This window comes from Ochotona princeps, chromosome 15 (genome assembly GCF_030435755.1).
Source record: "Ochotona princeps isolate mOchPri1 chromosome 15, mOchPri1.hap1, whole genome shotgun sequence".
Lineage (NCBI taxonomy): Eukaryota > Metazoa > Chordata > Mammalia > Lagomorpha > Ochotonidae > Ochotona > Ochotona princeps.
The window spans coordinates 9,663,880-9,677,012 of record NC_080846.1 but is presented as its reverse complement, the minus strand read 5'-3'; the positions used below and the strand labels follow the sequence as shown (position 1 = coordinate 9,677,012).

Sequence of the window (13,133 nt, the reverse complement as noted above, 5' to 3'; positions counted from 1 at the left end):
TTCAGCGATGCAGCAATCTGACCATGTAACCCAGAGTGCTCTCATAGATTGGGTCCTTGTGGGGCTCCACACCAACCACATGGATGTTGGCTTGCCAGCACATGAATATGATTTACCTGGCTAGCCCATGGCTGGCATGCAATAGCATCTAGCATCGGTGTTGAGACAGAAGTGAAATGAAAATCTTGAAAGTGGTTTCAGGAAGAGGATGAAGTGACATCTAAACTCAGACAAAGAGAGGGGAAAAAAAGGTTGAAGTGATGAGAAAGCCGGCATGGGGGAGGAGCAAGTGTGAAGGGGCAGCTTTGGAAAGCTGCACTTGCCCTCTACACCAAAGTGTGCTTCGGGGGCGTCTCACACGAGCGGGAGGGGACCGGAGGAAGAAACAGTCTGTACTTCCATTTATTTGATGCAGCTTTCGCTGGTCACATTGCAACTGAATACAAACAGCCCAGCAGAAGGTAGGGCGTTAACCCCCTGTTCTCATCAATGTAAACACAACATTAATATTGAAGATTCAAGAAAAGTGGGCACAAAGTCCAGTGTCTCCTCACTCTGGGACGGTGAAGGTGCTTGTCTCCCCCTGGCCAGCTCCCAGGGGGAGGTTGAGGTTGTCACCTGCTCCCATCCACAGGGAAGCGGACAAGAACGCAGGGGAGTCAGCCACGTTCTTTCCGTACGTCTCCACACGGACATGTCCATTTCAGAAGTGGACTCCTGTGAACTCAAGTTCTTCTAAAGGCCCGAGAGGTCTGTAGCTTCTGGGTGCGCTAGAATTGTCTGTCAAAGCCCTTTGCCCATGAAACCATTTCTGCCAATAGAAAAACGTGACAGGTGTACTAGAGTTAGCCCTCCTGTGTCTGCAGTCCCTGGATTCTGGAGAGCAAGGAGATCCCAGTCATGGTAGCCTTGGTGACGATCCTGGAGGGAGCCACCTGGGTGGGAAGCGGCTGCAGGCTCTGGTTCTCCTTGTTGGGCTGCTGCTCGGGGCACGTGGGGTGACACGGTGGATTATCTTCCTTTAGAGCCTTCATGGATCAGACTTTCTGTTTTGGATTTCCTGAATCCAAACCAACCAAAGAAAACCTCCCAACAAAAACAAATCAAAACAAGAGTGACTTAGAGGATAAAAAAACCAACACACCCCGCCTCCAGCTCCCTCCAGAGGCAACACCTCATTGGTTCACACCATTGGTTTGCCCTCCCCCGCATACTGAGCTACGCTGCAGGGCACAGACGAGAGCTTCCACAGAATGGAGAGACCATTTTGCTTTTTATTTCCTGGGACGACTACTCCCCCAGCAAACTCCTTTTCTCCCCAACTATGTTGGGACCCCTAATGATTAAAACATAGTGAGAACATTCTTAAAGCTCTGCTTCGGTTTGTGGTTTTGTGGTAAGACAATGATCCCTACTTCCTCTCATCCCCAGGTCCCATTCTTGAAGAGATATAGGTCGGTGGTTCATTTTTCTCCACTCTAGAACTGCTGGGTCCTGAGGCACAAACAGACGGACTGGATCCTTGTCCAAGACCTCAGATGTAAGGGCGGTTTTGTTGGGACTTAGAGACAAAGCAAAACAACCCCTCCAAAAAAGCACCGCTCAGTTTTGCATCTGGGCCCCAGTCAGCAAGCAGCTTTTTCCCTGCAGTGCGTGTCTCTCCCGTGAGCACATCCTGGTGCTAGCTGTTGTTCTCGGCCGTGAGATATTTCAGGGCGGCAAAGCCATAGCGGCGGGACATGTCCTGCTGGAACTCCTCCTTCAGGGTTTTGAGACAGATGCGATATTGCTTGTTGGAACGGAACTTGGTAATGTCGAAGCTGGGCGCGTGAGGCATGTGGATCATGTAGGCGTTGGGCAGCACAATGAATTCGTATTCCTGGAAGAAGACGGGGGACAGCGTCAAATCTTGTGAGAGCCCTTGGTATGTAGGGTGAAGGCACACGTGACAGACTGGGCAAATGAAATGGAGAATGCTACCAGAAAGAAGAGCAGCACACAGATGGCCTGCTAGCTTTAGACTGGAACACTTTAGGGTTGTCTTTGTGCCCCTGGATAACCAGGCTCGACTTTTCTATGCCTTCATTTTCTCATGTAGAAAGGGATAGTAATGGCAGTAATGATATCCACCTTGAGGGCTGACCATGAGGTTGGAGCAAGGCCTGGACAGTGCTGAACAGAGCTCCTGGCCTACAAGAGGCTATTGGTCACTGTGAGCTCACACCCACGCACTTGGGGTGACATACACCATGGGATATTTTCTTGCCCAATCAACTTGATGTCTGGGGACATAGTTTCACAATAGGACTTGGGGAGACTGGATAATGCAACAGGTGAGTGCAAAAGAGTGGAGGACCACAGAATGAGACACAAGGTGAAAACACAACTGTTGTACTGAATTGAAGTTCATCCAGTGCACAGCTGTCTGCTGCTGGGCATCCTTACTCTAGGTCACATTATCAGGTGGGGAATGGCTCAGCCTGGCAGAAAACTTCTGAAAAACCAGACCAAAGATGAAGGCATTGGAACACACAAAAGAAGTAACCCTAATTTAGGACACATAACTCAGAGAACCCAGCACCCCTTTCATACAATAGGTTTATTTGGGATTTGGACAGCTTGGATGATCTTGTTATCACTGAACAGATGAGAACAAACTCCAAGGGGAGAGAGGCTGGCCAGGGGACAGCAGTTGTTACAGACCTACTACAGACAGAAGTAAGAATCAACAGCTGCCAGTAAGGAGTGAGAAAATCCATGTAAAGAAAATGAAAGAACTCCCAAGAGCTTAGCCATTTGCAAGATTTTATGTATGGATGCAGGGCCCTCCCTGTCCCCGCCTTGGGAGTGGCTATACTACCTGTGTATTCATTCCCTAAGTCACAGGCAAGGGTGAAACTATGCAGGGCAAATGCTATGGGCAAACAAAGGAAAACACACAACCTGTGTCCAAGATAAACAAAGCCCAGGTCTCCGTGCTGCAAATGTTAGCTTTCTTTAAACAAGTTCTACTTCTCAACACACAAACCTGACCCTCTTTTGAGCCGATACAGGTGAAACCCTGCTGTCTATAGGAAATCACTGGGCTCCCTCCATGTATTACTGAAGATACAGATGTAAAAGACCATGATTCCCGCTGCTGAGATGGACACAGTCCTACAACCTTGTGCCGTACAACTGCTCTCAACATGCGGCCATGGTTGGGATGCTTCTTGATGACTCTCAGGAAGGTCAGTGCTGGACATCCAGTCTCAGGGTCACTGCATTCGCAGTGTTCCTGGGGAGAGTGCAGAATCTCAACTGTCATGCAAGGGGGCAGGAAAGAACAATGGCTTGGAACCACTGGCTCTGATCACCCATCTAGCCACAGTCTCACATTAGATCCCTCCAAATCTGTGGCTCCCTCTTAGGTCTCTTTTGCTCTAAGACTTGGTCCCCCTTCTCCCTGCCCCCAGCACCATGTGGGCGTTCTGCTGTGCTCACCTGTGCATCCAGTTCCATGATATGAGCCACTTTGTTCCAGCCAAAGCCCACAAACCTCCGGTCATACTCAGGGCAGTCACGTCGCACGACAACATACGGCTCAAAGTCAGCTTCCCACTCAACCTGGTAAGGCGTAGTGGCGGTCCGCCACTTGGCGAAGTTTGTAGGCGCGTGGCCTTTTGTCCAGACATGGTACCTAGGACACATGGATAAAAACCATTGGGTGGAGGAAAGGAAGCTGAACCTTCCAAATACTGCTGATGTGGGGGATGAAGACATGTGTGTAGCTGGAGTCCTTGTGCCAGGTTGGTAAGTGTTCCCTCAAAAGCTATGCTTGATTTCTAGCCTCCAGTATCTATGAATGGGAATGTGGTATTTACAGATATAATTAAGCTGAGATCAGTCTATCAGGGACTATCTTAATCCAATAGCTATATATGAAGCAGGGTATTTAGATTTAGATACATTAAGACAGGCAGAGATGGAAACGATGGTGCAGATGTGAAGCGTTGCTAACCAGAAAGCAGCAAGGCGGGATTCTTCCCCAGAACCTACGGAGGAAGCACGGATCAGCTAACACCCTGATTTTGGATTTTTGTCCTACAGATCATTGCAGAATAAATTCCCATGGTGTTAGGCCACCAAGTTTGCTGCATTTTGTTTGGGCAGCACTGGGAAGCTAATGCAGGCTAATGTCTTCATCCTGGGATGACAAGCGGATTCCTGTAAGGAAAAACAAGTGAGCTCCCTGGGTGCCCTGTGGCTTAGAAGGAACCATCTGCAGGTTGACCCACAGGTTCGTTCTTCTGGCCAGAGACTCCGAGGCAACGAGTTGTTTACAATGACCCTTGTCCTAGCTTAAGATTCTTGCCCTTGAGGCACAGCCTGTAGGATATCACTGCTGTGATGATGTGACACAAGAGTTTCTGCAGACAAAATTAAAGTGGCTAATAAGATGATGTTGGATTAATTAAAAGGGAGATGAGTTGTGTAAGCCAGACTTACACCTTCTGACCTCAATTAAAGAGAAAGCAAATAGCCACATCATGACCTAACCACAGGGGCTTTGGCGTAGGTGCTGGGAGCTGAGAGTGGTCTTTGCTCAAAAGTCAGAAGGCAATGGAGTTTGACCTGTGGCATAGCACGTTAAGCTGCCATCTCCCATGCATGCATTTCATGGGTGTACTGGTCTGGGTCCAATTCAGCTTCCTGCTAATGCACCTTGGAAAGCAGCCAAGGATAGCAAAATCCATGGGCCCCCACCACCTATGTGGAAGAATCGGATGGAATTCTTGGCTCCTGGCTTCCGCGTGGTCTAGCTGTGGATTTTGTGGACATCTGGGGAGTAAACTGGTGGATGGAAGACTTCTCTGTCTCTCCCCCCTCACTGTAATCTTGCAAATAAATAAATGTTAAAAGAAAGAAAGAAAGAAAGAAAAGAAAGAAAGAAAGAAAGAAAGAAAGAAAGAAAGAAAGAAAGAAAGAAAGAAAGAAAGAAAGAAAGAAAGAGAAAGAAAGGAAGGAAGGAAGGAAGAAAGGGCCTGAGTTCTACAACTTTAAGGTGAGGAATTTTTACAGATCAGGGAGTGGGGAGAGGACCACACATACTAAGATGTGTAGCTTGGCTGTCAACTTGAATTCAGCTGATGCAGACCCAAGTAGAGAAACCAGCGGAGATCTCCAGGCCAGACATGGTAGGATCACAAACTTAGGTTGTTTTGAGTAGTTCTGTTTGCAATGATAGAAAATGAAAACAATCATGCACTTAGGAAAAAAACTTGATTATTAGCCCACTTAGTGTGTATTAAAAATAATTTAGGGGCTGACACTGTGGTATAGTGAGTAAAGCTGCCATCTGCAGCCATCGGCTCCCCGTACAGGCACTGGTCTGAGTCCCAGTTGTTCTACTTCTGACCCAGCTCCCTGCTAACGGCCTGAGAGAAGTAGTGGAAGATGGCTCAGGTGTCTGGACCCCTGCTAGCTGTGTGGGAAATCCAGAAGCAGCTTCCGCCTGCCATTGCTGCCATTTGGGGAGCAAAGCAATAGGTAGAAGATCTCTTTCTCTGTAACTATGCCCTTCAAATAGGTAAGTATTCAAAAAAGGATTTATATGTTTTTATTGGAAAGTTAGATATACAGAAAGAAGGAGAAACAGAGACAAAGATCTTCCATCTGCTCATTCACTCCCCAAGCAGCTGCAATGGCCAGAGCTGAGCCGATTCAAAGACAGGAGCTAGAAGTTTCTTCCAAGTCTCCCATGCAGGTGCAGGGTCCCACAGCTTTCGGGCCATCCTCAACTACTTTCCCAGGCCACAGGTAGGGGACTGGATGAGGAATGGGGCAGCCGGGATATGAACCAGTGTCCATATGGTATCACAGCACATGCAAGGTGAGGACTTTAGCTGCTAGGCTACCACACCGGGACCAGTAAGTACTTTTTTTTTTTTTCCAAATAGACTACTCTAAACGCTGAACATTCGTATAACTTACCCAAAGTCAAGTTACAAACAGTAAGTGCTAAGCTTTGATTCAATCTGGTTGCTTAACTCCAAGACCAGGACTCATTCACTTGCTGTGCTCTTTCTTTCTTTCTTTCTTTAAAAATTATTTATTTAAAAGGCAGAGCTACAGAGAGAGTCATAGACGAAGAGATTTTTCATGTGCTGGTTCACTCCCCAACCCGCTGCAACGGCCAGGACTGGGCCAGGCAGAGGCTGAGTGCCAGGAGCTTCTTCCTTGTCTCTCATCTGAGTGCAGGGACTTGAGCAATCTGTCACTGCCTTCCCAGACATGTAGATGCCGGGAGTTGCAGGGAGGTGGGACAGCCTGGACTGAAATAGGCATCCATATGGGATGCCAGTACCGCAAGCAGCAGCCTCATATGTTATACCACAGAAAATAAATATTTTTTAAAAGGCAGAGTGATTAAGAGAGAGAGAGAGAGAAAGGGAGTAAGGAAAGAAGGAAGAAAGAAAGGAAGTAAGGAAGGAAGCAACTGATTTTCCATCTGCTGGTTCACTCCCCAGATGGGCTGCAATGGTAGGAACTAGGCCAGCCATCAGGAGCCAGAAATCCCCATCTGAGATGGCAGGCACCCAAGTACTTGGGCCATCACCTTCAACTGCTTTCCTAGGAAATTGCGTGGGAGGTAAAGCAGCCAGGACTCTACCCAGTGCTCTGAGGTGGAATGCCAGTACTGGAGATGGCTGCTTAACCCTTGGTACCACAACACCAGCCCTGGGGTTCCTTCTATTGTACGTCGTGGTCCTCAGCACACTTTGGCCTGTTGAATGAATACTCCCTGACTTCACTCTAAGTTGAACAAACATATGAATGAATGAGTACTCAAAAGACGTAATGTTATTGTTATTGTATTTTGAGACAGAGGCTGATTAGTGGAATAAGAACATGGTTTTGCAAATTGGGGAAACAGTGAAAGCTAGGAGTCCAGCGAGGTCATAGCCAGGGTCCAAGAAAACAGAGCAGGGTAAAGAGTATCTAGAGCTAGAAAAGCTTCATGACATGAAAGACAGAAAGCATGGGAGCCCAATAGCTTAGCTCCTGGGAGAAAGGAATTCGGAATCCTGAGTTCCCTCTCCTTCCTGTGGAAGCCTCTGTGATGCAGGCCAGTGGGCAGGGCTCTCTGGCAGGGACTGTGACAGCTTCCTTTCTTGGCCCTTTCACCCCGAGACTGGACCACAGGGACGCACAGGATGTAGCTGAGCCAGCAGTGGTCAAGAGGTAGACTTCCATTAGGTTGTATTGTTGGGTGAGATGTCAGGCTAAAGAGAAAAAAATGCTATCACTACAGCAACTCCCACCCAAACTGAAGTCACAAAAATGGAAGAAAAATGAAAAGGACAAGCAGTGTCACTTTAACAGGATGTGGAAAAGAGGAACGTTGTGGGAGATGTCAATCACAGATCTAGTCGAAAAATTATGCCAAGACGCAGTTGCTTTTCTTTCCATTTGTGAACTTGCTGAACAGGCACTTCTGACACCTGTCATCTCTGACAGAACTGGCACAGCACAGGCCAGGGCTGTGAACTGCTCCAAGGACTGCACAGGACAGGGTTCAAATCCTACCTCCTTTCTCTGCCATTTGGGAGCAGAGAACTTGGCACAACAGCAAGCTTTAGTCTTCGGTTGCCTTTTGTGTCAGTTGGCAAAAAGTAACGCCTTTCTCATTGCATTACTGTGGGGCTTAAATGAGCAAAAGGAAAGAGCTTGGCATGGTGCTAGTCTACAGGAGATTCACTCAATGCAAAGTCCCTGTTAGGCAACTTAACACCGTGGTGAATGGCAATGATTTTGGAGGCAGCATGCTTTGGTTTGAATTCTGTCAATCAACAAGACAGACAAGCTCACTACCCTGTACCTTTGTTTTTTTTCTCGTAAAGAGAGAACCGATACTAATACCTAAGTCATGAATGCATAATTAACTGAATTACAGTACTCAGGGCTACCCTTGAAAAATGAAAACATTCTTATTATGTCTCATTGCCTCCCTAGACATGATGTCAATTCACGGTTGTCTTGCTCTTGTGATGTTAATGCATTGATACTTCGATAGCCATCTTCATTGGTCTTATATCTCTAGAATCCGAAACTCTAGCCTGTTATGACAGGGTTTAGAGGGGGAAAAGAGAAGACAGGGCATGGGCAGCTGGACCGATTCTGTTCATCTGGCTGGGAAGGCAGCTTGTATCAGGCACCTGGCACCCTGACAACAGACCGAACGGCTGCCGCAATGATGTAACAGTGAGCCTATCATTACAGCAAGCCAGTCTGAAAGTAGCCCGAGGAACCTACTGCTAGTCCAGGAGACACTGGACTTTTCAATCCAAGAATAAGAGAGACAAGTTGATGAGAAAAGTCCTGAGCACACCTTCCACGATGCTCCCAAGAAGAAACTGGGGCGCTTTCTTCATGGTAGCATTCGCAAGCTTGCATGTGCCTCAGAGCCAGCTGGGGAATGTGCTCCAGCTCCAGCTCCCCTCCAGGGATGGGGATGCTGCATTTCTCACAAGTTCCAGGGTGGGGCTGAAAGGCTGTTGGTCCAGAGACCACTCTCTGAGAGGAGTGAAAGCTGTAGGAGCTGTCACTGTAGGCACTGTAGGTACATTTCAGGCTGAAGTGTTCCTGATTTGGGAGCAGGTGACAAAAGCAATTTCTTTGTGAGAAGGTCTGTAATTTAACACTGGGCATTGTGGCCTGTGAGCCACTGGCCATTGCAGCAATCTTGTACACAGCAGGCCAGACCCCAGCTCTACATGCCCAATGTTATGGTCTCAAAATGAGTTCTCAGATCACCTGGGGATGGAGACAGAAGGAAGCACATATTGGACATGTGCCATATGGTCAGTCATGGGCTTTGGCACCTGTGTGGGGACTAAGGGTTTGGTTTCAAAGTGTCTGTTTCCAGGAGCCAGTTTTATTCCTGCATTTTCATTTGCTGGCATGGAAATTCAGGACTTGTCCCTAGTCCAGTGCTATTTTGGTTAGGAAGAGACTCCGTGGTTCCTCAGGCCAGGGCTGAATCTAGGCTCTGTTATGTACTGGTTGGGTCCTGAGTCAAAACCAGAACCTCCTCTTTATCCCCTACCCTGAGGATCAGTTTCTTTATCTGTTCAACAGATGAGGACCAAACATGTGATTACATTGCCTGGCACATGGAAGGCCCTTGGAAGGTGTGGACTGTGGGGTATCAAGTCTTCCAGTTCACTTTCTAGAATTCTGAGGCAAAGACAAGCTTGAGCCCTGTGTCCACCAAGAGCTCTCTGTGTGCCAGTTCCTTTATCCACCCAAAATGGGAAACACGAGGAGCACTGAGCTATTGAACGATCAACCTACGTCACGGAGTCATTTTCTCTAGGGTTTCAGGAAAACTTCCAGGAATTCCATGGTGGTAAGCCTGAGCTGTCAAGAAGACGATCTTGACAATAAAACTCAGACTAGCTAGGAACATAAGCCATGTTGGCTATTTCCCCATTGTTCTTGCTTGAAAACAGAGGTAGGCAGGAGCAAAGCAAACAAACTCTTGAATTGCTCAGCTGGGAGACCCAGCAGGAACCCTACGTCCCTGGAGTGCTGTAGCAACACTGCAATCCGTCCCCAAGACATGGAGCCCCGTTGTACCTCTGCACTTCTGTAGGTTCCTATTGGATGTTGGGGACTAGGAGAGGAGGAAAAGGAGGGTTTTGTCTGCATTTCTCACCCAAGCTATACGTATGGACAGGCATCAGCGTTCCCTTGATGATTTCAGTAGTTGAGGTGACAACCCAGGTGACAGAGGCTCAGGAAACTGGCAGATGTCACCCCCCAAAAGCACTTACAGAACAAAACATACTTGTCAAATGAGTGAGTAGACAAGCACAGAAAAGAGAGTTCAGAGCCAAAAAGCAGTAAGTGTAACCATCTCTCCTCCTATTTGGACCCAATGAGGGTATCATTCGTGGGTAAAACCAAGTATAGGACATGGGGCAGACAGTACAGAGAGGATTCAAGCATATCATGCAAAGTGAATGGTGACTTCAATGGCCTAATGCCAGCTGCCAGCTTCTGGAACAACAGCCCTGGCTTTTTCCCAGGAGAGAAAAGAGCTTGGGGTCGCCAGAGGACAGCATGAAGGGCACTTACCTGAACGTGAAGAGGGTCCCCATGTCCAACATCGACAGCAGCTCTGCTTTCGACTTGGGGAAGGACAGCCGGTAGCGCAGCGTCTCGAACGCAGGAACGATCATTGCTTTCTTAGTGTTGGCAAGGTCAAGCTGGAGGACAGACTTCCTGAAAAAAGGAGGGTGGCCAGAGAAACAGGGTCCCTGTGATGCCTAGCTGAGAGCTAAACCCATTAGGGTGGGGTTTTGGCTGCCTGTGGCGGGCATGTGAGAGAGTCTGAGCCAACCGGCTCGGTTCTAGAGGGAGACACCGAGACAGGTGCAGCCATTTGCCAGACCATCTGGGCAGCCCAGTGAGGAGCCAGCACCTGCTGTCTGTGAGCCAGAGAGCTGTGTCTTCCTGGAACGTGAGCAGGTTAGACCAGAGGAGCCAGGAGTTGATTCGGGTGCAGGAGGAAGATCACAAAGAACTTCCAACGTTGCTTCTCTCATTGTACCATCAGCCATACAGGAGCGGGTGGACATAAGCAGACCACAGAATTGTCAGCCTGGGCACTTTCAGGTGTCATTTCTGTGACTTCTCCACTCCTGACCCCTCTGAAACCTGGACTACCCAAGGAGGCATCCCCTGGCTGAATGAGACACAGAGCTCTGCTGGTGGAATGTTTTCCATCATCTCACTGCCACTTGGAGACCCAGTTCCCACCATTCCCGTTTGATGGCCATCAGGTGGAAAGAGAGGCTCAGGGAGGGCCACGTAGCCATGGCTTTTGAACATGGACTGCATTTTCATTCTGGCAGTGTCACTTTATGAGCCTTGCCAACCTAGCCAAGTCATTTAGCTTCTCACTGCTGTGTGCTTCTCCTCCTAAAATGGTGGCAATAACGGTCACCTCCTGGAGCTGCCGTGAGGGATGAATATTGTAATGCCACACTGCTTGGCACACCTGGCATGTGGCAGGCTTGCAGTGACAAATGGTCGCTATCATACTGCAGTGCTAGCACGACTCCCCGGCTGGATCCTTACCATCTTTTTTGGCTACAACCTTGGTACTTTATTCTGGCTTTCCGCTGAGAACGTCTTGATGCCATCATGAGCTGTCTGTTTCTACCTCCCAAATACAGGAAGTAGCCTGGTTTGGGGTAATGGCAGGTGCTGGAAGGCATTTCATAAAAAAGTAAGAGCTGCAACCTCCTATAGGCATACAACTGCCTGTAGTTGTACCAATAAGGCCACTTCACTCCATAAAATCGCGAGCTTGTGAATAAGCAAGGACTAAGGCTGTTCCGCAAAGCTACACGAAGAAGAAAATGTGTTGGCACAGGCCAGGAGGGTGGTAGTGGGGGTAGCAACAGAGTGCCCAAGAAGGACATGGGCAGTGCTTGGCATGGGGGGTGAGGGGACTCTGGGACAGGTTAGGGTAAGGATAAAAACAAATCCTGGGTTGAAGGTTCCACCAAGGTCGCAGGGAAGAGGAGGTAGCTGAGAGAGGGAGTGGAAGTTCATTTGGGAGCCTTTATATATCATTTGTAGTCCCCTCTTTGTTACTAGACATAGTGAGCTATCTACTGGATGATACACAGCCCTGTGTCACCATCCCACAACAGGTTTGTAAAGGGTGGCAGCAACAGAATATGGGACAGCGATTCTTAGCCAGTCAGAGGGCCAGTGGTGTTAGTCAGCCTGTCCTGACCTCTTTGTCTGGTAGAGCAGCAGTAGTTTCCAAACCTCTAACATTCCTTCCTCCATGGCCAGATATCTCCGTCCAGCCATTACTTTCTCTATCATCAGCAACACTTTTTATTTTTATTTCATTGTCTTCCACAATACAGTCTTGTACGTATAGGGATTCATCTCTCTCCCTCTCTTTGTTTTCCTTCCACCCAAAATGATCACAATAGTATAGTCCCTTAGTACAAGTTTACCTTTTGGATATTTAAATGTGTCATGACACGATAAGTACAGATAAGGGTAAAAACTGTAAAAGTGTGTTTAGCAATTTCATTGGGAGTGCCCCGCTCAGAAGTAATCCCCCCTCCGATGGTCCTGATACACAGGAGCAGGTCCCCTAGCTCGGCCTGCCCCAGTTAAACCCACAGACGGCCAGGACAGTCATGTAGGAGGAGACACCTGACTCAAGTTGAACAAAGCAGTTTCTAGCCCTTTGATTCTGTAAGATACACTAGTTGATTTTTTTCTGGTAGTGATTTCCTACTTTTTTTGTTGTTCGCAGTAGCTCAACTAACACTGGTTTCTGTTGCTTGCAACCCAATAGTCCTACCCTACACATTGCCAGACCTAATGTGAAGACACAGCCCCAGGGAGCAGCATGCCTTACAAACGCAGTGCTGGCAAGCCATGTAGCCTTCTGCATGGACAGCAGTGGGTTCTGGGGTGCTCCTCTGCAGCCTCCCCCAACTGCCACCAAGACAGATCTGTCCCCACACAGGCCCACAGCAGACTCCATTTAAGGAAACTGCATCATCGATGTTGTGAAACAACCTCATTATGAAGTCATCTCAGCAATGGAGTTCTCAGCTTATGGCTTGCTGACCCGGGGGTGGGGTGGAGTGGGGGGAAGAATGTGCTGCCATTGCTTTGCTGGAAAGCAGCTCCTAGGCAATGGGGTACTTCTGTTGCAGACACCCCCACAGCAGTGGAACAGTAGGGTAAGATAGGAGGCTGGGCCGAGAGCAATGTGACCTGAGTTCTGGGTCTAGCCCAACCAGCAAAGTGCTTCCGGGTCGCCTCATTCATCTCTCTTCTATTGCTACACATACATGGTTACAACGGAAGTTTTTGGAAGGCAGTTGCTGGGGTGGTAATGAGACAAGCACAGCCTTGCTCTCTGACTCTGTCAGAGCCATCTACTTGGGGAAGTCACCGGCACCATTCTGAGATTCAGAGTTCATGCAACTGTAAAATACACTGACGAACAAAAGCAGGAGAGCAAGTGTTGGGCACGAAGCCTGGTGTGGGCTAAGCCTGGAGTCCACAATGACTGCCCGTCGGGCTGGGCAACAGTGCCCAGT

The 13,133-nt window shown here is 48.4% G+C and overlaps 1 protein-coding gene across 5 annotated transcripts in view; it reads right to left on the bottom strand.

The window, feature by feature from the left end:
- Positions 1–384: 384 nt before the first annotated feature.
- Positions 385–13,133, bottom strand: part of LARGE1 (LARGE xylosyl- and glucuronyltransferase 1) — a 460,854-nt gene continuing 448,105 nt past the window's right edge. For all 5 annotated transcript variants that reach the window (XM_058673507.1, XM_058673505.1, XM_004589562.3 and 2 more), the window contains 3 exons: positions 10,123–10,269; positions 3,484–3,679; positions 385–1,879 (listed from right to left, as the gene is read on the bottom strand). In XM_058673507.1, the coding sequence (XP_058529490.1) occupies positions 1,682–1,879; positions 3,484–3,679; positions 10,123–10,269 (541 nt within the window). In that variant the 3' untranslated portion in view covers positions 385–1,681. The remainder of the gene's footprint in view (positions 1,880–3,483; positions 3,680–10,122; positions 10,270–13,133) is intronic.